General features: G+C 42.7%; 2 protein-coding genes across 2 annotated transcripts in view; both read left to right on the top strand.

The window, feature by feature from the left end:
• Window positions 1–521: 521 nt before the first annotated feature.
• LG10H5orf47 (linkage group 10 C5orf47 homolog) lies at window positions 522–14037 on the top strand. Its single transcript, XM_074313906.1, is given in 6 exon segments — window positions 522–862; window positions 864–933; window positions 7481–7566; window positions 9210–9309; window positions 10779–10817; window positions 13646–14037. Coding segments are annotated over 5 exon segments (531 nt in total). The 5' UTR covers window positions 522–607; the 3' UTR covers window positions 10799–10817; window positions 13646–14037.
• A 9753-nt stretch (window positions 14038–23790) lies between these two features.
• NSG2 (neuronal vesicle trafficking associated 2) overlaps window positions 23791–27788 on the top strand; it is a 44317-nt gene continuing 40319 nt past the window's right edge. The window contains exons 1-2 of the mRNA XM_019741508.2: window positions 23791–23973; window positions 24863–25016. Coding sequence (XP_019597067.1) covers window positions 24885–25016 — 132 coding nt within the window. The 5' untranslated portion in view covers window positions 23791–23973; window positions 24863–24884. The remainder of the gene's footprint in view (window positions 23974–24862; window positions 25017–27788) is intronic.

Here is a 27788-nt window from a genome sequence, read left to right on the forward strand (position 1 = left end):
ACACCACTTTCCAGATGCGTGGCCCACCATCCCCCCAACCAAGTGCCTTCCTGTGCCCCCCTCCCCCCTTTCCTCCAGTTTCGCTAGGCCTCCCTTCTCCCTGCAGATTGGTCCTTCCCAGACTCCCCTCTTCCCTTTGCCCACTGAGTGATCTGGCTCCCTAGCCTCTCTCACTGCCCTACTGCTTCCCCCCAGCCCTGAATTCTGCCCCCCCCCACTGGCAGCCACCCTCCCGCAAGTGATCTGGCTCCCCAGCTGGAATCCCCCACAGTAGTGCGCCCTCTAGCTCACCCCAACTGTGGTCCAGCTCCCCTTCCCACAGTGGTCTGTTCCCCCCGCCCGCACAGTGGTCCAGCCCGTCTCCTCAGCTACCCCCCCGACAGTGGTCCTTCCCGTCAGCCGCACGCCCCCCGCAGTGGTCCCGCCCCAGTCTTCCCCCCGCCCCCCCGCACAGTGGTCCGTCCTCTCAGCTCTCCGCCCCCTTCCCCGCCCCTTCCCCGCCCCCTTCCCCGCCCCCCACACTAAGGTCCGCTCCAGTCCCGCGCTCCGGTCGGTGGCGCCTCAGGTGGCTGGGCGCCGTCGGGGGCGTTTGGGAGCCACGGGCTCGATGGCGGCGGCAGGCGGCGAGCAGGAGCGGGAACCGGCGCGCTTCGTCTACGTGACCTGCTTCGGCTCGCACCAGTGTGGCAGCGTCTTACAGCTGGGCGGCCGCCGGGCGAAGGGCCGGTGGAGCCTCGGTCTCCGGGCGGGCTGCGGCCAGGAGGAGCCCCGGGGAGCGGCGGCGGGGGCCGCGGGCGGCGGGGAACGGCCCCCCAGCTCCGCCCCCGCGGCCCCCTCACCCGCGGCCCCCTCACCCGCGGCCCCTCACCCGCGGCCCCTCACCCGCGGCGGCGTCGAGCGCGCGGAGCGGCCCCCGGCCGGCGGCGCGTGCAGGTGGCGCGCAGGGGAGCGGCGGGCGGGGCGGGCGGGCTGCCGGCGGCTCAGCCCCGACGGTCCCCGGCGGGTGGGCTCTGCGGCCGGGGGCGGCCAGGCTCCGCCCTCCCGTGGGTCCACCAGCCCGCGCTGGGGGCAGACACGTCCTGTCATTGGCTTCAGGTGCGCCCGGAAAGGCGCTGGGGGCACGTGACTGTCACGTGCGACCAGGAGGGAGCTACGTCCGAGGGGAGGTCTCTGGGTGGCGCCCCCGAAGTCCCCAGAATGAGGGGGCTTCCGTTAGGAGTCACTGAACGCATACATTCACTTAAGGAGAACCGACATCTGTAAGACGTTGAGTCGCTGTCTTTGGAAAAACGAGGCAGACTTGCCGTTTGTTCGGTCTACTTTTGTGTCTCTTGGGAATGGTTTGCATTTTAAAAATTTCGCTCTGTAGGTTTTGCCTGTGTCTTGTTCAGCGTATTCCTGCGTGTTTGATCTTCTCTGCTAGGGTGAAGGCGTTTCCTTTTCCATCAGGTCCCCTAAGTGTTTATTGTGTTCTGCTTATGAAGCCTCTTGATCGTTAAAAAAGAATCAACCTTTTTTCGGATTGATTTGCATATATTTTGAGGAGGTTTGACAAGGTTACGCGTGCTAGTAACACACCACCCCACTCAAAACATAGGGCATTTCCATCACTTCAAAAAGCCCTGCCTCTCTTTTGAGGGCTCATCCCTCCACCTGTGCTTTTGAAAAAACTTTTGCATTATTAAGATCTCATTCACAGTGTATTCAACTCACCCATTTAAAGCGCACAGTTCAGTGTTTTCTTTACAGAGTTGTGTAACCATTACCACGATCAATCCTGTTACCCCCAAAAGATACCCTATACCCACTGTTCCCCCCATTATTCCCCCTCCCTGCCCTCCCCTATACCCAGTCCCAGCCCTAAGCAAGCCCTAAATTACTTTCTGTCTCCATAGATTTGCCTATTCCGGACATTTCATGTAAATCAAGTCATACAATATGTGAGCTTTCCTGACTGGCTTCTTTCATTTAGCCGAGTGATTTTTGAGTGTTATTTTTAGATCCTCATACTTCACTGAACTCTTTTATTATATAGAGTTAGCTTTATAGTTGATACTCATGATTTTCCAGGTACTATTTATGAGTAGAGATTATTTTTTAGTCATTCTTACATCTGCAGTAGGTTTGTTTGGTCTGGTTGCATTGGCTAATACAACGCAGTCAGTACAATGTTGAATCACAGTGGAACTTGCTGGCATCCTTGCCTTGCCCCTGATGTTAGCAGAAATGCCTCTCGTGTTCCCCATTAAATAGGTGCTGGCTTTCGGACTCAGGCATATATATTTAAAATATAGAAAAGTATCCCTCAATTTTTATTTTCTTCAGTGTTTTGATCATGGGTAGGCGTTGAATTTTGTCAAAGGCTTTCTCAGGTTTATGGAGATAAACATTTTCTTAGCTTTATTAATATGGCGTATGATGTAATGCATTTCCTAATATTGAACCAACCTTGCATTCCTGAAATAAATGCTGCTTGGTTTCTTACAGTAGTGTTGGCTCTGCTGATAAATTGTTTAGAATTTTTGCATGGGTATTCGTGAGAGACAGTGATGTGTAGTTTTTCTTTCTTTGTATTTCTTCATCAGGTTTAGGTGTCAGAGTTACACTTACTTCATAAAAGGAGTTAGGAACTTTGCCTCCCTTTCAAGTCTCTGGAATAATTTATAGAACATTGGGACTCTGATGTTTAAAGGTTCGGTACAACTCTTCTGTGAAACGATCTAGGCTTAGTGCTTTTTGTGGGATAATTCTGTGCTCTGATCTGCTGGTTATGTTTTACTGCTTTCAGATTTAGGGTGAATTTAATCTTTCTGTTGTTTGTTCCGGCTCTCCTGCAGACATGTTCTTTCTTCTGTCCCTCTGTTTCCTTCCCTACTGGCCACACAGCCCTGCTTGGGGTGAGGCTGGAGTATATGGAATTATAGCACCACAATTTGATGATTTTTCTTATTTTTACTTACAGTTATTTTGCACTTTCAGCATTTTCTATCAAGTATTGCTGAGAGTGTGGTTTTGTGTAGTATTTTTGTAATGTGAAGTTGTTTGGGGTGAAATTTTGGGAAGTTGATTCCTACACCTCTGCCCCCCCATTGTCTTCAGCTACCCAGAAATCCTGCACTGAAAGGTTTTGAACAGAAATGATAGGGCTAGGTTTACTTGGGTCGTGCTACGTAGGGGAGCTCGAATTGCAGGCAGGCAAGACTAAAGCCCATGCTGAAAAATACATGTTTTGTTTGGTATGCTTCCAGAACCAAATTTCCTTTGACAATTGAGACGTATACACCGGTACTCTGTATAACGTGATTGACCCCTGAGAATGAGCTGTGGGGGGAGGTCTTCAAAGATATTTAAGCAGGGGCATTATTTGGGACTTCATGCCCCTCTACAGTCTCCACTGGTAAAAGACACTCGCGTGTTTTGTTTTTGTTTTTTTCTGGCCCCTGTGCTGGTGATTTAAAAATCCAGGCGCAGTATAAGACACTTGAGCCCTGGGTTTCCAGCTTCTTTGAATAATAAAAACAGATAAAAGGTTTATTCTGGGAAAAAGAGAGAGGATGGTGATGGGTGAGGGGAGTGCAGCGTTCAGCCGTAGAAGGAGCGAGCAGGAAGCCAGGGAAGAAGAAAATGCATCCAGTGCACAGCTCGTGTTGCTCTAGCACCACTGTTCACAGACAGGAGTCTAGCTCTAAGATAGTGGGTTGGAAGTGGAGAGCACTGAAAACAGATGCAGAAATTCATGGGGGGAAGGGAAGGAATGCTTAAATCAGTGTGGGAGCTCCCCACATGCCAGGTAGAGAAAACTGGGTCGCAAAGAGCCCCCATGATGATGGCAGCTCTGCTTTTGTGACCTGGGCTGTGCTCCCCCAGCCTGGCTTTGCCCTAGCTGGCTGCTCTGGGGGTGGGAATGACAGAAATGCAGTTGGTTCTGAAGTTTGCTTTTGAAAGTTGGGACTTTTTGGTGTTCCTCTGTGGCAGGGGTGACATGATCAGATCTGAAGGGAGGAAAATGAGGTGGGATTCAGGGGCGGGGGAAGGGAGATTGGAGGCCAGAGACCCGTTGGAAAGATGGAAGGCCTGACCTAAGGCAGTGGCAGTGGAGGCGCAGGGACAGGATGTGTCTGGCTGAAGGAGGGCGAAGGAGGGGCCGAGGCCATGTCTGAAGTTCCTGTGCTGGGCAACGGGGCAGATGATGGAGCCATGACCCACAGTGGCCGCCCTGCTGTGCTTGTGAAACTAGGAATAGGGTCGGGAAGGCGGCCCTGGGCTAAGGCTAAGACGGAAAGTGCTTAGGTTTACTCACTTTGGGGTGTGTTTAGACATTCGTTAAATCCTCATGCCTGGCTTTCTGTGGGGAACAAAGCTGAATTATTTATCCATTCAACAATATTTATTTAATATCTACCACATTGTGGGCACTAGGTTGGGTGCTAGTGACACAGATATATCAGACAAAGATTCTGCTTTCAAGAGACTTATGTATGAATCATGGAAATGTAAGCTAGTAGGCATGCGTGCTGTGAGAGAGATGCCTTAGAAGGGCTTTGATAGTTCAGGGAAAGGAGAGGCACGGAGGCAGGAAATCGAGGGACGTGCATGGAGAAATGGCTAGTGGGACAGGAGATTATCAAGAGCATTGGCTCCGAAGTCAGAAGAACATAACCTCGGCTCTGCCATTTGTTCGCAGTGTGATAGTGGCCAGGTTAGTTCACCACTGAGTCTCAGTTTCCTTGTTGGTATCATGGGGGTAACAGTTCCCTTACCAAGGGGTTGTGAAGATAATGGAGCTATGCAGGCAGAGTGCCGCGCACAGGCTTCGCACAGAACAAATGCCAGGCAATGGGGGCACTCGGCACAGGGGGCTTGAAGGGAAGGTGGCCATCCCAGTGCCAGCACCTAGTGCGCGTGCACCAAACATTCATCGAATCAATGAAGAAGTTTTGGACCCGACTGTGGAAGGCCCCGGAGATTGTCATTGTATAGTCACTGAAGAGTTTTGAATGGTGGAGGGAGGCTATCGGAGACAGGTTCCCCTCTGGAAGATAAACTTGTATGCTGTTTGTAGGGTGGAGTAGTTTAGAAATCCAGGGGCAGCAGGCAAATCAGGTAACTTCTAATGTTTCAAACAAGACTAATAAATCAGGCTGGCTCCCTCTCCTCCCAGAACTTGGGAGATAGTTTCATATTTATATATAACAGAGGATGATGAGTCCTACTGAGGTACAAATAACTGCTTTGGAAGTGGTGAATAATTTGGGGATGAGGGTATCAGGGAAGGCCCCACGGTGGGGAAGCACCATGAGATTTGCACATGTTGCTGAGACAGGAGGGAATTACAGCTGGGAGAAACGTGTGAACCAAGCCCCAGGTATGGATCACTGATGGCAAGTGGTTAGGGAAGATCTGCAAGTATATTTTGACTGGATCAGAGTGTGTAGAATGAGGACTAGAGAAAGATTTGAAAGGTACGTAGGTCGGATCAAGGTCCGTGGCATACACGGGAGCAGCCTCAGTGAGAGCCACAAAGTAAATGGAAGACGTCCTTTTTCTTTGTCACATTGTCCGTACTCTACTTGACATATTTCAGATCCCCATCTAACTACCGGTAGACTTCACGGCTCCTATCCTGAGCTCAAGGACTCACAAACAGAAGACACCTGGGACCACTGCAAGTGTAGTGTCCCAACGATCATAGGCATTTAGAGGGAAGGGTAATCTGGGGCATGGAGGATGGGGTTTCCCAAACTTGAGTTATTTTCCTACTGTGTTTCCCCGAAAATAAGATGTAGCTGGACCATCAGCTCTAATGCATCTTTTGGAGCAAAAATTAATATAAGACCGGGTATAATATAATATAATAATATAACAAAATATCAGACCGGGTCTTATATTAATTTTTGCTCCAAAAGACGCATTAGAGCTGATAGTCCAGCTCGGTCTTATTTTCGGGGAACACGGTACATCATATACTGATCTCATTTGGACTGTCCCTTACTTAATATATTTATTTAAATAGGTGCATTTTTCTCTCTCAAATTTATTTTTAGAACACTTTACAGCATTACCTCAGTGGAAAATCTGAACCACTTGCCATAAATAGAAGTTAATTAAAAACAATCTAATAAAGGCAAACCAGTATTGAATTCTAGCCCAATAGGTTGTCTGCTGAAGGTTGTCTGTGGTCATGAAGAGATTAGCAAGGCTTAGATAAGTCTTAATGACGTACTAACTCCTTGATATGATAAGACTGGAGAAGAATTGGAAGGGGGCTGAGTTTCTTGCCATGTGAGTCAATGTCCTTTAGTGCTATGTCTGCCCCACCCAGAGTCAGTGACATGCTGTGCACAAATCGGGAAATGCCATTTTAGAACATACGCGAAGTCAGTCAACAAATGGAATAGTTATTGTGTATCTGATACCTACAGTATTAGATGCTGGATTTCTAATGAAGAATCAAGTACACTCCTCAGGTAAACAATGCGATAAATCCTATGCTAACTGAGCACAGGGCGCTTTGTGAGACCGGAGGAGGCCCCTGGGAAGCTAGATATAGAACGAGTAGAAGAAAGCCAGGTATAGAGTGATGGTAAGGCAGGAAAGAGGGGAGGAAGGGTTGGGCGTGTTCCAGACAAAAGGGGAACAAATAGAAAGGCTTTCAGGGAACCCATGCTCAATGGTTCGTGATTCTGTCTGTGGACACACAGGCCTTAGGCTTTCTTCTAACAGTTAGTAGTTGGGCGTGCAGCGTGGCTCAGTGAGTAGAGGCGGGGGCCTCTGTTAGTATCTCCTGTGTGACTGCTGGTGTGGGCAGAAAGATGAATGAGGCACACAGGCCATTGCTGGTGGAGGAAACAGTATAAACACACGCTGTGCAAGGGCGCTAAGTGCTGAGTAAGGTGTTCCTGGCCAGTCCTGTGTGCGGGGCTGGGCATGTGAGAGGGGAAGCTTTAGAGACGAGGGGACATGTGAGCTGTGTCTTGAAGTGCAGATAGAACTTTGCCTGGCGTGTGTGTGTGTGTGTGTGTGTGTGTGTGTACACACTTGCGTGTACAGTGTTCTAGCCAGATAGACCAGCATGTGCCAAGGCCGGGAGGGGTAAGAACAAGACATATTTGAGGATCCGCCAGGTGTTTTGTGTAGTTGTAAGCATAATGTACCTGAAATGGAATGGAGACAAAAGGAGACTGTGCGTTGGGTTTTGTTTCCTCTGTTGCTGACCTTTCAGGGACTCACTTTTCAAATCAGGAAAGGAAGATTTCCTAGGCACTTCCAAGGTTGTTTATCTCTGTTTTATTTGTTTCCCCCAGCGTAGTATTAGCTAATTGGTAAACTGGTATTACCTAGTGATCAGAAATATACTTATGATAAAACTCTCCAAAGAGAGCTCAAGAGACATTTATAATTGCCTCTGTTCTCAGGATAGTGAATCCTTTTAAATACATGTTGATATTTTACCTTCTCACACTCTTTTTTTTAAAATTAGGTTTAACCCAGAAGACTTTAGCGAAAAAATTTGATTTTCCCAGACCTTTGAATGAAACTTCCAGAATAATGAAGAAAAAGAAAAAGGTATATTATTGAAAAGGAGAATGAGCAATATTTGAATTTTATATTAACATCTCTAAATATAAAAGTGTGAAGATACGCAAGACAGTAAAAATCATTTCATCTTTTGAAAAATTTAATTTACTGAAATGAGAAAATAGAATTAATTTAACAGAAATGGAAGTTGGTTGGGAAATACTTATTAACCATAAAGAATAGTCCTTGCAGTGATTGAAGGTATAAAAACACAATTTAATCAAAGTGTAACCGCTGGGAGATTTTTCAAAGCATGAAAATGTATGTTGCACAGACTGTAACAAACTGATCAATAATATTAGAAAATCATGGATTTCACAGAAAAGCATAATGTATCTATATTGGTGTCATATTGCATTTAAAGACAAGGGATGTACATTAAGTGTCTAGCACAGGGGTGTCCAAACTGCGGCCCGTGGGCCAACTGCGGCCCGCAATCCATTTTTCATTGGCCCGCAGCAAATTCCAAAAATATATTTAGTTTTCTTAAATAAACCAGGTGAGGCAATACTTACTTCACCTCGAGTGAGTGGCCCAGCTGTTTGTGTATTTTACCGCATATGGCCCTTGGTGAAAAACGTTGAAAAAAGTTTGGACACCCCTGGTCTAGCAGAATAGCTGACAAGGATGAGCCTTTAGTCCTGGACCTTTTTTACCTCTGGTTGTCCAAATGTCGTGGTAACTTGAGTGTTTTAAACATATTCAAGATCAGTTACTCTACTAATCTTTGATTCCTACCATATATTTTATTTTTCATTTTTAAGAAATTCTCAGTTGATAAGTACACATAAAATTGTATTGTTTTTGAGCTTTGAATTTGTTTGATTTATAATCCACATATAGCATAAAAAAGCATTCCAGGTGACTAACCCTTGCAGCACGTGTATTTTGTGAGAGCACCTAATCTTCCCACTAAGAAACCTTTCTTCCAAGAACCAGTTTCTTTTGGGTGAGGAGAAAAGAGCAATAGCCAATATTTACTTATAATTACTGTGTGCCGGACACTGGGGTAAGTGCTTCACAGATATTTTTCATTAATTCTAATAATCCAGTGTCTAAAGTTATTTCTAGATGAGAGTCAAACACTTGCCTAGTGTCAAGCAACTGGTACGTGGAAAAGCCAGAATTTGAGCCTCGCCTGTTTGTTTCCATCATCCTCATTCTTTCTATTCTGGTATATTCATGCTCTCTAGTAATTCTGCTTTGGTATGTCCTAGGAGAAATGTTTACTTCTTAACTAGAATAAAATACATTAAGAATCAAATTATTGCCCAGTGGTTTAGATGTAAAAATAGAAATGCATTATTCTTATTATCTTTCAAAACAACATTGACTGTGTTGGAACCATTTAGGTAGGGCTTTATAGACATGAACTTTGAAAGGAAACTTCATTCAGAACAGTTACTGAAATACTACAGAGAGGAAATGCTAGGAAGTTGGAAAAAGAGATCAGAGAATTCAGGGATCGTGGCAAAACAATTACATTTAAGTTTTAGGTCTCTAAGTACTAATATTGCTTTGTCATGATATCAATTGACATGGAACACAATTGAATCACTTTCAGTTGCCTCCATCAAAATGTATCCCTGCTTCTGTGCTCAGTGTTCCTTAACTGTGCTTATCTTTTTAAGGTTTCAGTGTGGAATAGAGTACACAAAATCATTTCTAGAATGCTTGAAGAAAATGAAAAATATAGACTCAGGCTGAAATGCCAACGTTTATCTAGTGAAAGTAAGTTACAATTTTTATTGTATTAAAGGACTGTCTTCTATAACAGTTTAGTTACTCTTGGATCACGTTACACCAGTAGTTGACCAAACTATCACATGCAACGTACAGAACTGTAGAAATGAAGCTGCCACATGACCACTGTTCATCCTCATTAAAAGCACCACTTACATGAAAGCAGTGAGGTCGAGTAGACCACAGGTGTAGGTGTGAGTGGAAGACTGTGGAAGGCGAATGTCGACTGGAATTTACTGAGCAGAGGGAACGCACTTGTTTGTTAAAGCTGAATTGTAATGCCAACTCTTTAATAGAGATTACAAAACTCATCCATATTAACGAAGAAAAACATTTTAACAGCAATATAAAAATTATATATTCTGTCTCACTTCATATAGTCGCTTTCTTTAGTCACATGGACGCTGCTGTCCAAATGAATGCATTTAACAAAATCTGCCCATGAGTTATGGCCTTGATGTCATTATTTCATTCCTGGAAAACATCTCATAAATTAAATCATGTTCTAAAGCTGCTTTAATAATTGAGTTTGATATTTTGGTCAGAGCAAAATTAGATGTAATCTGGTATATTTATTAAAGTAATTGGAAGTTCTGGATTCTCAAGCAATTAAAGTGGATAAAAATCTGTGTAACCAATAATGCCATGTGAATTGATAAATCATAGTAGTTATTTTCTTTCCTTCACAAGCATTAATACACGCTACCATGCTGAATGCTTCAGTAGGTTCTTAGCACAGTCACTTGATGACAACTTCTATTTTGACAGTCAGTAAATCTGCAGAATTTAATTTTGAGAAGAATATTTTCAAACAATAATAATTAGAACAGAATGCCATTTTGTAAGCAGTGTGGCACTGGAAACTCATTACTGTTCATGGAATATTACATCAACAATAGCATAAATTATTTGCAATAATGGCATATAAACCAACGTTCAGCTTAGGGATACTCTATTTTACTTATCCAGTTAAAAAAAAGAATGAGGCAAGAGTGGGGATGAGGGGGAAAAAGGTAGTCAGTGATTCCTTAGGTGAAAAGGATGTTTGAATAGGCAGAGCAACGTGTAAAAATTCTAGACATTGTTCTGAGTGTTAATCCAGGTCCAGTTACTTTAATAAGCATGTTAGATTACATCTAATTTTGCTCTGGCCATAAAACCTTGAACTTGTTGCGTTCTCTTGTGCCTCAGCAAGAGGCCTTCTATTAACCATCAAACAATCTTGTAAGTATTATTTAATAATTTAAAATTCAGAAATAATAACCTCTTATAAACAAAAGGTATACTTGTAATTCATTATTTTGTATTACAATTTTAAAGTAGATAAAGTATTACAAAAACTAATAATTATGTTTTTAAAATGTATTATAACTTTTGTTCCTTAATATTCATTTATTAATGGGAAAACCAGTGCTAGAGGCCAACTTGAATTTCCTTATATTTTATGTTGTTCCTAGACTCAAATTATACAAGCTGAATCTTCTTATCATCTTCTGGTAAGAATCCGTTTTGATAACAATTATAAAGTATAGACTTCTTTTATTCCCCCTTTACACTCAACTTCCTCCAACCTTTAGTATGTACCCATTGCTAATTCTAGCCAGTTTCCTTCCTTAAGCCCAGTATTTGGCACATAGTCAGCACTCTTTAAATATTTGTTGAAATTTAATAAACTTCATTTGGGGTCCCATCTTCACAATACTATTGAAACTACTCTCTCCGTGGTCCATGGTTTTTTTCGTTTTGTTTTTTTGTTCACATATCTGCTTAGTTCTTTTTTCTCTTTGAACATGCTGTCACATTTAATATTATCTTACTATTACGCCTTCAAATTTTTCATCTTTCTTAATGTTCTGAATACTATGTCATGTTCTCTTTCTGCCTTTCTGACCATGTTTTCTGTGTATTTTTTATTTGTCCCTCTTGCTACCATCTAATAACAAATGCTGCCCGAGGTGTGATTGTTGGGCCTACTTTCTCTTTGCATATTTGTTCTGAGATAACTCACCCATCTTTGTAGCTTCAATTACTCTTTCTGGGTATAGACCCTTAAGTGTCTATTCTACCCCTGACCTCTGATTATGTACCTCCAAATTTCTTTAGGCTAGTCTGCAGTTACTTTTAAATTTCCCATGTTTTAAACAGCATATCATCTTTCCCCCTTTCTCTTGAATTGTGCTCTGGTTTACTAATCATCTGGACTCATTAAGTTCTGGGGAGAGATTACACCTAGTTTGGTGGGATTTGGAAAGTAATAGAAAAGGTAAGTTAGATGGGCCTTGGAAAAGAGAAAATAGACTCTTATAAGTGGAAATGAATGTGGGCGAGGGGAGTATATTTCAGACATGGACGTGAGCAAGTTCATGGAGTCCAAGAAAATGTTTAGGAAGTGTGATTTGATTAAACCTTGCTTAAGGCAGTCACAGAGAAGAAAGTAAACTGCAACTGTATTTGAAAGGGTCTTATGTGAATACTGGGCCAAGGATTTGTACTCAGTTCAGTAGGCAATGAAGAAACAGGAATCATTTTCTAAACCTTTTATTCTAAGTGATTTCAAGTACGCAGAAAAGTTGCAAAAATGGTGCAGAGAACTCCAGAATAAGCTTTACCTTGCTTCACCGATTTTAAACGTCCTGCTTCATTTGCTTTAGCATTCTCATACGCTCTCTCTTTCTCTGTATGTCTATGTGTAAGTGTATGAAGTATTACCCCTTAATACTTTTTTAGAGTGTATATCCTAAGAACAAGGATATCTTTTATGTATCCACACTACAGTTACCAAACGCAGGAAGTTTAACATTAATATAGTATATAAAGCTTTTATGTAATCTGTTGTCTATATTCCAGTTTTTTTTCAGTTGTCCCAATAATGTTTGTAATGGGATTTTTTTGCCGGTACCAGGTCCAGTACAGGATCACGTATTGCATTTAGTTGTTGTCTCTTTAGTTTTCTTTCATCTGTAAGAGTTCTTTAGCCTTTCTTTGTCTTTTATGGTATTGACATTTTTAAATAGTACAGGCCAGTTACTTTTCAGACTACCCTTCCGGACTTGCCAATAGCATCTTATGATTTAATTCATATTTTGTGTTTTTGGCTGAAAAATTGTATAAGTCATGTTGCTTCCTTCTCAGCGTGTCACGTTTTGAGTCATGTGATCTTCTTTTATCCCTTATTGATGGCGTGATGTTGATCTGTTGGTTCACTTGTCCATTTGTTCTTTATATATGTAGTTACTGTTTTTCCTTTTGTAATTAGTGTTTTATGGAAAGTTAATGAGATGCCATGCATTTATCTTTTACATCATCGGTATGGACCATTTTAAAGCAGTGGGTTGATCAGATCTATGTACATTTTAGAAATAACCTGGTGTCATTTTGTGGAAAGGGTTTGGAATAGAAACCTGGGCATTGTAAGCAGTCCAAGCGAAGAATAAAATGCTTTGAATGAGAGTGGCAGAGGGGCTGGAGAGGAGATAAAGGATCGGCTGTAGGGGATAAGCAAGGTGATGCTGAGTTTTGAGAATGAGTAGATACAAAATCAGGAGAAAGAATGGGTTTGTCAGGCTACTGAGTTTTATTTGGCATGTTGAATTTTAGGTTGATAGCAGGGTACTCAGGTGAAATTTCCAACTGGCAGTGTCGTATAGGAGCTGGTGTGATACCTACACTGCAGAATGGTCCTGTGTGTTCTGGCAGGAGGTGACGACCTCAGTGTGAGGAGGGAGGAGAAGAGGACCGAGAACACAGTGCTGGGCAATGTCTGAGATGAAGAGGAATTCTCAGTTTCAAAGAGGGTCCCAAGGGCTAAGTCAGGAGCCGTGAGGAGATTGTAGAACTCAGGCGGGACACAAATGAAGCTCGAAGGAGATCAGGGCTTGGCAGTGACCTCAATGAGGGTAGGGGACAGACAGTAGGAGGACAGACATATGGCAACTGGGAACATTTTAAGAGTTCCGGCACCTAGAAGCAAAGCCCAAGTTCCAAGCGATCCCAGTGTCCCAGCAATGACCTCATGAGTGGCTGAGGTGGCTTGGAGATAAAGGCGTGTGATGCAGTGCTTCTGTGACACAGTCTGTGTAAATGGGGCTGTTGAAGTCACCAATATTATTGGCAGGAGTTGGAGTGGAGAAGAAAAATAATGAATTACACATTGAGGCCATCAGAAACTTTTTATGGTCAACTAGAGAATGTACAAGTTATCAAAACAGTAAATTAGGGAGGGCTAACTGTTGCTTTACAGTCTTAGAAATGTTAAAATTTTTTAGTGACTGCTGATTATGACATTTTATATTAACAAGATTCAATTTTGTCATCTTTCATTTAGGATTAACCTATCTTTGGATCTATTTACCAAAGAAGATTATGAAGAGTTTAAAGATAGAACTTTAAATTGAATCATAATTATTTGTTCATTTTGGTGTTTTTTGTTGGAATAGGGACTTAAGTAGTTGAATAGAAAAATGACCTTTATAAATTAATACTATTTCTTTACAAGTTAGTAAAATTTTTGTTAAATATTGTTGTATGCATACAAGTGTTATTTTCAGAATTAATATTTATCCATATACTTTTAAGTTAAACTTATACATGAAATTTAAATTAGCATGCATTTAAATTGCCAGCGTTTCCCTTTTATTAATGAAGCTACAACTGCTACTTTATTCATCCTTTCATTTAGATGTAACCTTGAAATTAAACTTGAATTAATTTAAATTATTTTTGGCTTCCTCACTTTTTAAAAATTTCTCAATTATTTTATGATAAAGCCTACAGTTTACATACCAAAAATTATTGTGAGTGTTAAAACTAATGGTTATTTAAGCCATCTTTTCGTCCTAAGGAAAGGTAGTAAATTTATGCAAATTCTCTATGATAATATTTTAGGGAAATTTTTGTGCAAAGATTAAGGGAGACATTCTTATCTTTTCCAGGCTTCTAATTAATACATTTTTTTAAGTCAATGGATGAGAGATTTAGAACACTGAAAATAATTTAGAAGTGCTTTCCAGTGCAGTCTTTTTATTTTTGACTCAGTGTTCAGTGGTAATTACCTGTTACTTACACCTGTTTCTGTGCCTTTTGGTGATGCGGTCTCTCTTCCTAAATTGTATCAAAGGCTTAGGTGGAGCTGAAAAATTAGGAGGGAGAGACAAAAAGAGGTTTGCCCGTGATCAAACTCCATGCACACTCCTGCTGCTTCCCCTTGGCGTGTAAGGTCCCCTTTTCTATCCAGGGTGATGACAGCGATGACATCATTCTTTCTCGAGGGCATAGAAAGGGTGGGCTTCCTCATTTCTCTTACAATGGCATTACAAAGTGGCAGTAATACAGAATTCTCACAGAATAGTACAAGATGTAAGGACAGTAAAGTAATTCTAGTTTTGTTTCTTCCTCTGGTTATAACTTAATTACTGTGAGACTACAACAGCCTGGGATTTGTGACAACATGTTCTTCTAGTAACTCTAGTAAATCGGCATGTTCCAGCTGAAGGCCACATCGCCTGGACAAGAGACTTAGGCCTTGCCTGTCATGCATTGTCCAAAGGTCCCTGGCAGGGGGGTCATGCAGCTTACTAGGAATGTGCTGGGTCAGTGTCAAGGCTGCCAAAGTCTTGGGTAAAGTTTCAAATTTTAGCTTATACAACTTAAGTCATTGTAAAGGGAGACATTTACTTGTTTATACTGTAATGTATGCTGCATAAAATTTTGTGGTGAATGCGAATGAGGATTTTATGTTCACTTCATTGTAGGTTTATATTTATGTGACTTATACTGCTTAACATAGTAAAATAGTCTGTTTTAATTTATCAAGTATGCCAATGTTTATTCGATTTAAAATATGCATCTAATTCTGGCTACAAACTTAGTTTGTCTCACTGTTCTAGAATGTGAGGTGATGACGACTCCTACTGAAATGAGTGTTCTAGATAGGCACTCTGAATCTTCTTAACAATTCCTGGTGAAAATGTATTAAATCTCTGTTTTGTTATGTAGAATATAATAAACAGAATCTAACTTTTGTTTGACACATCACTGAGTATCAGTGCTGGGACTGTGATTTAGTTTTGGTTCTGTAATTCCAGAGGGTTAATGATCCACACAAGAATGGCCCTCAGACTATGTATGAGGTCCCGCCTCCTTTTGTCTGGTTCCCATGAGCAGGAGCTCTCACTTGCTAAATACATACCTGCCTCTTCCTCCCACGTAAAGTGGATGACAAGGCGTGCTGCTCGCACCTCTGCCCTTTGCCCTTTGCAGGGCCTTTCAGAGCCACAGTGGGATGTGGCTGTAGTGCCGCCACCATCCCTGTGGCTCGTCCATGATCATCCACCTCCATCCATCTCTAATCCAGAGTTCAGACTTCTCCTCTTTCATCTGGCTGTACAGGACCACCTGTATGGCCGTAGGTGCAGGCAGGGGCGGCAAACTAGTACAGCTCCAGGGGTGACACAAGTGTGGACCCCCTGCTTGGGCAGCTTGTCCTCTCTGATCCCACTTACTCCTCACTCCCACATGTGCTATCCCATTGAGTGGTGCATGGTCTGCTTTTATTCAGTTATTTTTAATAATGCAATAAGCAGCTGTGAGCCTACCGCCAAAACAATATCTTGAAAATAATTTACATTTAATCCTGTTGTCCCACCCTCCCTGATTTCCTACTCAAGATAACCATCATACTGAATTCATGTATATGATTTCTTTCCTTTTCATATAGTTTTATTGCAATTATATGTCTTCCTAAAACTTGCATTATAAATCTAGGTGTTTAATTTTCTAATGAAGACATTATGTTACATATATTGTTTTTGGACTCTTAATATTGCATTCCTAAAATTCACGCATGTTGTTGACTGTCCTTGTGGTTCATTGGTTTTATTCTGCTTTCTAAAAGTCAAGTGTGAGGCGATATCCACATTCCTGGGAATAATATAATTTGAGCCCAGATTATCCCACTTTTCCTCATGATAAATGCATTAACCACTTGCTTAATCTGGTTAATTTTATTGATGATAATCCTGAATGAGTCTTCTGACCTTTATGCTTTTAGAAATCTGATTGTGTGTACTACAGAAACATGTATTCCCAGAAAGGTTGCAGTAGGAAAGCAAGTTGGTCTGTAGACCCCTGAGTGAAGAGCCTGCCTCACAGCTTTGCAGAGCACCCTCACTTACCCTGTTCTACACTTTCTAAGAATCTGAGTATGAGGGACCTTTCTCATATTTCTGGAAGAGCGCTAATATCATCTCAAATGGCTCCATTTCATTGTCAGTTGCCATGCTGGTCTTTCTGAGACCCTAGCCTGTTCTCACTGGACTCTTATTTCAGGAATCTGGTGAAGTTTAGAGATATTTTTTTAACAACTGGAAATACCCTATGTGACAGTGGGTGACTCCCTTAGTCCCAGTGTTTCTGTATGTCATTTTAGTAGTGTATGTATTATGTAATTGCATATATGTCAGAAGCTAGACCTTTTATTTGAAAAAAAAATCACCATGAAATGAATCTACTGGACATCAAGAGACGCAGATCAACTGACAACTGAAATTATCCCAGCAAAAGGCAAAGCCAAGTACAGTAGTTACCAAACATGTATTGCCCAAGCCTTCCCGCAGGTGGCGCCTTCAGTCCCATCATGATCTGGGGCAGAGGTTGTGGAAGGGTGATGACGTCTAGGCACAAGTCTCCGACCTTTGTGATTCAGGTTCAAGTGGGACATTCATTAACTCACTTCTTCATGTAATATTTATTGAGTACATATTATGTTCCAGATCGTCTTCTAGGCACTGGGGGAACGTAAGTGAACAAAACATATAAAACTCCCTGTCTTCAGGGGAAGACAGATAGTAAAATAAATAACTAAAATATACAGTATGTTTAAAAAGTAAGTACTATGGAGAAAAGTAGAGATGAGGGTTATGAAGGGGCTCAGTGTGAAATAGGAGGATGAAGGGAAGGCGCCGCGGAGACGGTGACTTGAGAGAAAACCCTGAAGTAAGGCAGCCAGACATGCAGCTGTAGGAGGAACGAGCATGAGAACATTCTGAGGCCAGGATCCTGAGGCTGGAGGAAAGAAGAAAAGAAAGATATAGGAGGGGAGGGGAGAGGGTCACAAAACCAGATCCTGTTGCACTTTCCTTTTCTTCAGAGTTAGATGGAAACCTGTTGGAGGGTTCTGAGTAGAGTTTGGACGTGAACTGACTCTGACTGACTTTTAGCGGAACTGCTCTGGCAGTTGTTTTGAGAATGGATTGAAGGAAGGCAAAGGCCTTCTTACTTTATAGAGGAGTCAGTGAGGGATAATTTTTCTCCATGGTTTTTAATATAAACACAAAAAATCAAGCAAGTAAAACTTCTCTACAAAGAGGGACTTTTCATGAGGAATTTGCAAATACTAAAGTTCTCTTTCCTTGGCGAAGATAATGTAGTCCCTCTTCTGGGAGGCGACACTCACATCCATGATGCACTTTGTTTAAGAAGAACAGGAATACGAAAAAATATTAAACATCACTAATAATCAGGGAAATGCAAATCCGAACCACAGTGAGATCTCACCTCACATCTGTTAGAATGGCTGTTATCAAAAGGCAAAACGTAAGTGTTGGCGAGGATGTGGAGAGAAGGGAACCCTTGTTCATTATTGGTGGGAATGTAAACTGGTACAACCACTATAGAAAACAGTATAGAGGTTCCTAAGAAATAAATACAGAACTGTCATGTCATCCCGCAGTCCCACTTCTGGGTATACAGCCAAAGGAAATGAAATTTGTGTCTTGAAGCGGTACCTGAGCTCCCATGTTTACTGCAGCTAAGATGTGGAATCAACCTAAGTGTCCATCAGTGAATGAGAAGAAAATGTGACACACTAACTCACACACACAAACAGTGGAATATTCAGCCTTTAAAAAAGAAGGAAGTTCTCTCATTGATGACAATATGGATAAACTTGGAGGGCATTATGCTAAGTGAAATAAGCCAGGCACAGACGTACACATACTGAATGGTCTCACGTATCTGTGGAATTTAAGAAATGGTCTAACTTACAGAAGCAGGGAGTAGAATGGTGGTTGCCAAGAGTTGGGAGGGGGTGGGGGAAATGTGGAGATGTTGGTCAAAGGGAACAAAATTTCAGTTATGCAGGATGAATAGTTCTGGAGATCTAATGTACACAATGGTGACATTATCAATGGTAGTTGATATGCTGTATTATATACAGTAGTCCCCCCAATGCATAGTTTTGCTTTCAGTTACCCAGAGTTTTAAAAATAAATAACATGTTTGTGGAGAAGAGAAAAACAAGTATTAAGAAAAGATGAAAATTACCCATAAAACCATCCAGGAAATAACCTATAGACATTTTAATATCTTTAAGTCTTTATGTTTTCACATAGTTGAGATAATATCTATACAATTTGATTCCTCTTTTTACTCAACATTATAAACATTTCCCATGTTAATTCAATATTCTATGATATCTTTTTAATGACTGAATAATATTTCATCATATGGGATGAACCAAAATGTACCCATCCACCTTCTGGTGGTTGATATTTAGGTTGCAAGAGCTCAATCCCTATTCTCGTTAAACCACCACTACACATAATTGTGTAGTTTTTAAGAATGACAGCTACATAGAAGAACAGAACTAAGGGAGCATATACAAAGGAGTTGAATATAGTCTGGGCTCTCAGAGGAGACTTCTCTGAGGAAGTATAATTAAATGGTTCTGAAGAATCCTAAGAAATTAATTAAAGGAGCGGGAGGAGACCTCTCTGAAGGGGAAACCACAGAGGAAACACCGTGTTGGAAAGTCTCTGGGTTGGGAAGGCGTGTGTGTTCGGAGGCCAGGGAAGCTGGGAAAGTGGCTTTGTAAGGGGGAAAGTGGCTGGAGGTGAAGCTTGTAGGGTTGGCAGGGACAAATCATAAAGAGCTGTGTAAGCTAAGTTTAAGAGTTTGGTCCGACCTTTTTTAAAAAGCCTCTGAAGAGTTCTAAGTAAAGAAGTGGCATTACCAGAATTTCATTGTACAGACATTGCTTGGATTACAGCACAAAGAATAGATGGGGAGGAAAGCACAGTTGTCAGGAGACTTGTTAGGGACGGACATAGGGCAGATTAGGGGGAGTCATGGAGATAGAGACGGGCGGGCTGATTGGAGAGAGATTCGGGAGGGAGAAGTATCAGGAGTGGTGATGGGATGTTGAGTGAAGAAGTCAGGAATTCTCAGTGTTCTGACTGGAGCATTGCCTGGATGGTGGGGCACTTCACTGATGGAGGGGAGCAGGTTCCAGGGGAGACCAGGGCTTCAGTTTTGGACATGTTGATTCAAGTGCCTGTGAACCACCCAATGAAGGCGTGAAGGGAACAGTTGTGCCTGTGGGTCTGAGTCCACAAGAACTCTGCTGGAGAGAAACCCGAGGAGTAATTGAAGTCACAGTGTGTGCTTGTCAAGCGAGGGAGTATGGTATGAGGACATGTCTGGGACGGAGCCCCCGTGGAGACTGTGCGGCCCAGATAGAGCCCCCTGGGGACTGAAAGTCTTTGTCCCTCAGCCTTGGCCGACAGCCTTGGCCATTAGCCCTCTCCAAAAGTTGCCCTTGGTCGACGGGAGCCACCTTGCCCAAGGTCTTGCCCTGCTGGGGAAGGGCTCCCATCTGCAGCTCAAAACAGGACAAGTCTAAAGGGCCATCCTAGCTTCATAGGCACTTGTGAGATTGGCTGAGGGCTTTGTTAAGTGGACATAACCATTCAAGTTCTCCCTTTGATCAATTCTGTTTCCTTCCCTTCTTCACCCTGAGAGCTCTCCCTATTAACTTCCTGCATTCCAAACCCCCAGAGTTGGCTTTTTGGGGAACTGTCCTCCAACCCAAACTTTCCATTCAAGTGTGACTGAATTTACAACATAGACTGTCCCTTTTGTTAGAAAGGACAGATGAATGGATCATCTAACAGGAAAAGAGTCTCTTGGAATGCCTTGTAAGGACATACATTTCTAGGCAAAATTCACAAACTTTCTCAAAAAGCCTTTTTTCTTATCAACTTATTTCTTTCTAAGTGGGTCCTGTAATTGGAAGGGTTCTCTGTACTTATCCTGCTTGTATTAAGCTGATACCAGTTTTCACCCCCAGGGCTGCCTCCTTTATCAACTATTTCCAGCCAATCAGAGGAGAAATTTGGACTGGCCTTTCTGCCACTTGGCTTTCTGCCTTTCTATTGTCCTTTTCCCCATTAAATCAAAAGTAGGCAATGACCCACTTCCTTTTAAAGAGGAAACAGAATCTCATGCTTTTCATAGTTTTCTGACTGCTATTATTTGAAATTTAAATATAGAACTAGCAATAGAATGATCATAGCTTCCTTTTATACTTGCTTCTGGGAGATTCTTAGAACAGATTTCTAAAAAGCTTATATTCTTATCATACCATTAAATTTTGAATAACATTCTTAAACTGGCAGCTTAAGATTTATAATGAGACATTTAAAGTGCTTTTATGATCTCTTGCATTGGAGATATATCTATACATGGAAACAAAACAAAACACTTAATGCTAAGATATAATGAAACCAATCACAAAAGCATCACAGCATCTTTGAAACTTACGTATGTAAAATAATTATTTTCAGATAAAGCATCATTTGAGCCTTTGGAAAAAGACATTGTATTCACTTTTCTCCCACTTCCAGTTCTGACAAGAGTGTCTCAGAAAATGGAAATAAAATGAGAAAATGTGCATCAGTGAAAATAAAGACTAAGGTTTAACATCTGATAAATATGGGGAAAATGAGAAGCAGGAAGAGGAAGAGAAAGAAATGAGTGCCAATTATCTCATTTTACATTGGAGGAGAGCAACAGTATTTGTTTTATTCTGGAAGCTGGGAGATGAATGTCGAGTCATATATATTTCTGATGTATTAATAAATAACCAAAGACAACATTTTAAAACATTATGTGTCCCTCCCAATAACTGGAAGGAAAAAGTTTATGTAGAAAAAACAATGAAGGAAATAACAAGGAACCATAAAAATTATGACAAGTATTAGACAATACATGTCATTATAAGAGTTGATTGTAAAGAGTTAAATTCCCATATTAAAAAGGTTACTTAAAATGACCAAGAAATCAAATCCAATTATAAAAGGCAGGGAATAGAAACCATAGAAAGAAGGGTTTTCAATTGTATTTTAGATCTAGAATTCAAATCACAAAACACTAAATGGGACTAATAGATCATTTTACATCCTAAAAGGAAAAGTCATGAGAAGATGTGACATCACGTACCAAATATCTATGTGCCAAATAACATAGCTTTAATCAAGGAGAAATATCACAACAGTAATGGTAAGTAGCAACACCACTCTCTAATTTCTTGACAGATCAAGCAAGTAAAAAATAGTGAAGATGTAGAAGATTTAAATGACTTGAGTAACACACTTGATTTAATAGTTACGTGTAAAAATCTATATAGAATGTGACTTCTTTCTTTATGCTCTGAGAATTTTAACAGAAATAATTCATATCTTGGGTCACAAAGAAAATTTAATACATTCCCCAATGCAGGAAATACACAGAAAACGCCCTTGGACTACATGCAATAAAATTAGAAACTAGTTATAATATAACTAGTTAGATATAAATTAGCAACAATGAAAACCAGACATTTAGAAATTAAAATGAAACAAAACGATTTTACCAAATGACTCTCGAGTCAGAGAAGCAAACCTTTAGTTACAGTGGTACCTAGGTTTTCAAACGTAGTCCATTCCGGAAGACCATTCGGGTTCTGAAACGTTTGGAAACAGCCGACATCTAGGCCTCAGGATCTTGCACTCAGCGGACGCTGTGTGACATGTTCAACTTCCCAGACATGTTCGAAAACTGAAGCATTTACTTCCGGGTTTACGGCGTTCGTAAACCGAAATGTTCATCAACAGGGATGTTCGAAAACCGAGGTACGACTGTATATTAAATATGTGAGGAATGATGATGAAAGGGCAGCAGTATTTCAGAGGTCAGTTAAAGTCATAGCATTAATTTCTTTCATTATCAGACAGGGAGAAGGCACATCAATAAACTAGATATTTGTCCCAGGAAGTTCAAAAGAGAAAAATGAGATAAGGAAATGAGGAAGAAGAAAATGTTTAAAAAAGTATAAATTAATAAATTAGAAAACTGAAAAATGCCATCAATGTATGAGCTGGTTTTAAAAACTGCTTATCTAATAATCAAATAATAAGAGTAGATACTTGTTTTGCACTTGTAGCATTTTACATCTATTAACTAATCTAATCCTTATAACAATCCTGTGCAGTATTTGTACTACCCTCAAGTTCAATGAGGAAACTGAGGCACAGAGAGGTGAAGTAACTTACATAAGATCATAAATCTAGCAAGTGGCAGAGCTGGGATGTGATTCCAGATAGTCAGGCTCCAAAGGCTGTGCTTAATTCCCACACTACATGCACAGTTATTAAGGAAAATGGTTACAAACTCATAGAAAAAATAAAGAGCAATTCAATTTTTCTAGGTGAAAATGCGTATGTATTATGCTAAAAACATGGATAATTTTAAAATGTTCTTTATAAGTAATTGATAGTGAAAGCCACCTAGAATTATCAGAGGATGCTCAAAAGAAGAAGTATTTCTGTGTTTCATCCAGGTCAGTGCCAATCCACTGCCTGAAGGGTGTTTTATTAAGTTGGGAGGAGGAGAGATGATGCACTGGCGGCAGTCGCGTGTGGTCTTGTGGTTTACAGATGGACACCTGGTGTTTGCAGCGCTCGACAGCACTCCTTTCCATTTTGGGAAATGATCCCTTCCTGTCTTCCAAGAAATGCTTTTGTCCACTTCAACCAGGTGGCGATGGCCCAGGGCTCAGATGCCACTGACTGGTGCTCTGCCAGCCCTGACCTTATCTGACCTGTGTGATCCCAGGGGCGTTATGAGAATCGTGGTCTGTGTTTACGTTGGGCTTGCTCTGGGCTAACTGCTTTGCCCACCTTGTCTCCTTCACACCTCACACCAACCCCACCGTGTAAGTACTATTAGAAATCACATTTTGCAAACGAGGGAAATCGTCTGAAAGAGCCTGGAGGAGTGCCCGCTGCCTGGGAGATTCTCAAAAAATATTCGTTCCCTTTTTCCCTTCCCACAGGGCAGAGCGGTCCAGGTCCTGAACCATTCTGTATTCCACAGCTTTGTTCTGGAAGATCTTATGGGTGGTGCCTTCTCCTAATAAATGTGCTTTTCCAGTTTTTCTATATGTGCAAGGATTGCTTGCTTTATGGTGCATATTACATTTTACTGTTTTTTATTTTGTTTTGTGTTGTGGCCAGACTCCCTCCCACTTTCTTGAAACCATTTTGTCCCGTGCCGTGGTTGTGGCCATGCACAGAGACAGCAGGTGGTGCCAGATGACAGATGGTGTGGGAGCCCGTTTCCCGGTGGGAGGGGACGCGAGCGAGCGAGCAGGCAGGCAGCTGCCAGGAGCTCTTCCCCGCTCGCTCGCGCCTCGCTCTCAGAAGCTCCCAATCCAGACACACGCAAGGCGCTGTCCTTTCAGCACCACGAGCTCGGGCTCGGGAGGGAGGACTTTCTGGCTGTCCTCCGCCTCTGCAAATTGGCTGGAATCTGCTGGGACCCCAAGAGTGCAGCACAGTAAGTACGCATTTCACATCGATTGTCTTTTTGCTATAACTACTCCCCGATAGCCTCCAGCCCTCTCCCACCCTTTTCACCCCCCACCACAACCCTATTTTGTCTAATAACGTTCCATCAGCAGGACTGACAAGAGAAATTCAGTTGTGCTGGTCTACTGGGGTGGGGTGGGAGCAGCATTATTCGACGTCCAACAGAGCTGGAGAGGGATAAATGTGATTTGTTTATTTAGTTGGCAATTTTGCGATACAGGGGTTGTTAACTTTCCATGGAAGGAAAAAAAAATGGCCCTTCACTGTTGAGGAAATGCAGGCATTCCGTGGTGGAATAACCGGATTGAGGTTAAGCCAGTCGTTTTTTGTTCTAGGAAATTGTATCGCCTGTGCAACCTACATGTTATGTAAAAGGGTACACTACACATAGGGACATTGAATGTATTTATTGTGTTTTAGGGAGAGGGCTGCAGAAAAACCAGTATCATAAAACAGCAGCCAGGGTGGGAAGGTGAAATTTATCATACTGCAGGGTAATCCAAAATAGTAGGATTCGATTTTGTCGTAAGAATAAGCTTTTCACTGAGATTATATGCTTACATTAGCTCTAGTGTCTTGGATCTTTCTTTTTCAAGCTTGTATTTTTGTGTGTGTGAGTCTGGGATTCTCCTTGAGTTTCCCAAATTTGAGGGCTGTGGAGCCCTGTGGGCAGGTGGCATATTTTGATGATGAAAGTTTTCCTGGATCATGAGAAGCCTGTCAGGAAATGTAGGGGAAGTTCAGTGACCCTGGTCTGTACACTGAAAACCGCCCAGGTGGAGCCGTTGAGGATCGCGCTGTTTTCTCTTTCCTGGCCTCACCTCCCACTGTAACGAGCATCGCCCTGCTTGCCTTAGGTCTGGGAAGAAAAGCCTAAGGATGGTGGTGAAGCTGAGCAGTAACCCCAGCGAGAAGGGAACCAAGCCGCCTTCCGTTGAGGATGGCTTCCAGACTGTTCCTCTCATCACGCCCTTGGAGGTTAACCACTTGCAGCTGCCTGCTCCAGAAAAGGTAAAGCAGGTGCTCGTCTCATCACCCCCGTCCCCCTCCCCCCATCGCAGGAAATAAAGCAGCAAAAACGCCCGTCCCCAAACCCTTCATTTCCTCCTCAGCCTAATATGTGCCCTTTCTTGTAAACTGTGGTTGTTCCTTCCAGGGACATGCCATTTCTTGTGTGGTTTCAGGTTGGTGGTAAGTGTTTATTCATCTTGTTTTGGTTCAGGTATACATACATGAGCACGAAAAGTAACCTTTCCTTTTTAAAGTTTGATCATAGCAGATGAACACTGATAAGCTTCTAAATGGTGACAGAGAAAATGGGCTGGATTATTCGGGGGCGGTGTTTCAGAAACCGGCTGGTGTGGATTTGAGGGCAGGGAATTGGATGCAGCCCAAGCATGTAGTTTGCACCTGCTAAAGCCTGTGCCTGTGCTGGAAGGGGCTATAAAAAGATGGATTACAAACCCCCATCCAGGCCAACACTTAATATATGCACCATGGTAAACACACTTCCTGACCGAGCATCACAAAGATCGTGAAAGTACAGGGGTGGGAACAGCTAAATTCTCTTGTGGGGGGAGGGGACTGGAAGGACAGGTGAGGTAAGCTGCAGAGGAGAACATTTGAATTTGGCTAGTAAAGGTGAGTGAAGACCTTCCAGGTAGACGCCAGGAGCAAAGGTATTTAAGGCAAAGGGCACTCGTGTGCAAAGCATGGAGAGCTTTGGGGAAATAGCAGGAGTGAAGCCGAGTGTCTTTGGTGGGAGGCGTGGCTGGAGATGAGTGACTGGCTGATGGCACATCTCCTGACGTGGGAGTAGTCCATGAAGAATGGAGGTGGGCATTTATACAAAGGTGTGTGTGTGTGTGTGTGTGTGTGTGTGTGTGTGTGTGTGTATGGGGGGGTTATCCCATGGACACAGGGGAGAGAAACATTATTGTTTAAGATCCATCAGAGAATCCCTGGGGTTTTATAGTGTGAGCTCTTCACACTGTAAGAGATACATGTAGAGGCAAGTGAGGGAGTTCCCTGGCTGAAGAGTGAACAGTGGATCATTCCATCTGTTTGATTTTCTCATTGGCGTCTCCGGGCTTTGTGTGTCTTAACCAATTGGCTCTACCCAATGAACAGAAGAGGAGCCAAAGCTAGATAATAGGGCCCTGGCGATTGGCTGGGGGTTGAGTCATCTGTTTTGAAAGTGCAGAGGTTGTCAATATGAGAACGTGCGTGAGGGTGTCAGAAATAAAGAAGCCTTGAGCCATCCTGAGAAACAGATTCGATCTTTAAACATAAAATTTGAACAGGCAGTTAGCACTAGAGGAATGTAAAGGGACAATGTTAATTGGGTATCTGCTGCGTGGATAGCAGAAGTTCTCAGTTTTTGACTGCATGTTAGGATTACCTCGGGAGCTTTTGGAACTCCTGGAATCTAGGCCACACCCCAGAACAATTGTATCAGAATCTCTGGGGTGAGAGCCGGGCGTCAGTATTAATTAAATCTCTCCAGGTGACTCCTGTGTGCAGCCAACGTTGAGAACCACTGTGCTGGACGCGTATTACGCTGGGAGTCCGGATTTTGCCCTCATTTATGTGTGAAAAGAGGGCAGAGCAGAGAAATGTAGTTAGTTATAGTTATCCGAGCTCACAGAAGTAGTGCTGGAATTTGAGCCTAGATACAACGGAAATTGGGGAGGAGAAGGGGAGATATTCTCTTGAGGTTTTGTGAAGCTTCAGGAAAAATCTTTACCCTTGTAAAGATTTTGTCCCTGAGATGTGTGCAAGGAGAGGGATTGTGGTGAGGTCACCTCCCCCTCAACCCCCTACATGCAGCCACAGGTCATCCAGAGATACATGGCCTCTGTCGCCCCACATTCTCCCACGCCGCCCCATCCTCCTGCCTCCGGGGGCTTCCTTGTCTCCTTGAGAGGGGAAGCAGCCTCTGAGCACTCAGTCCAGATGGACCACGCAGCTGTCCCAAAGCCTAAAGGAGAAAGAAGCACTGTGGACCTGCAGAGAAAGGGAAGGCAGTGCATCCTGGAAGGTGCACATCCCGCAGGGACACGTCCCGCAGGGGCACGTCCCGCAGGGGCACGTCACGGGCTCCTCTGATGTTCATGACGAAGTCTTCCCACCTGGCGGGCCTCAGTCTCCTCCTCTGTGAGGCGGGGAGGATTCCACCCCCTTCGCAGCAGTCAGAACACAGTTAGACGTGGCCTCATGTGGAGAGTGCCTGGCATGAAACTATAAGAGAGTAGTAAGGACCGTTTTCAAGTGCTTCCTAAATGCTGGATGCTGTTTCAACTCACAGAGATGCACACACACACACACACACACACAATTTTACCTTTTCAGTAGTTAATAGGACCCAATCAGGAAGTTGCTACTTTAATCCAGTTCTCAAAGATGATGACACTCAGTCACCAAGTGGGAAAGTCACTGCCCAAAGCACACGGTTGGCAAGCATCCTGGCAATGTCTGGAGGACCTAGAACCCAGGCAGTGCTGCTCCAGAAGCTTCCACCTCTGCAGGAACAAGGAGCCAGCTGGCCCAGGCATCTAGACTTGGGCTCACGCTTGCGCTCACTTGCCAACCCAGTGCGACTTGTGCCTTGTGTCTCCTCACTCAGGCCTCTGTCTTCTCTTCTCTGAGGGGGACATGGCATTAGCAGCCTCCTGTGCTGGTATTTGGCTTTTATAATCTTTACAAGAGCGAACAAGCTTTCCCCCTGACATGAGAACAGATGTATTAAAAGTGAATTCCACTCCAAAAGCCAAATGGGCCCTC

This window comes from Rhinolophus sinicus, linkage group LG10 (genome assembly GCF_036562045.2).
Source record: "Rhinolophus sinicus isolate RSC01 linkage group LG10, ASM3656204v1, whole genome shotgun sequence".
Lineage (NCBI taxonomy): Eukaryota > Metazoa > Chordata > Mammalia > Chiroptera > Rhinolophidae > Rhinolophus > Rhinolophus sinicus.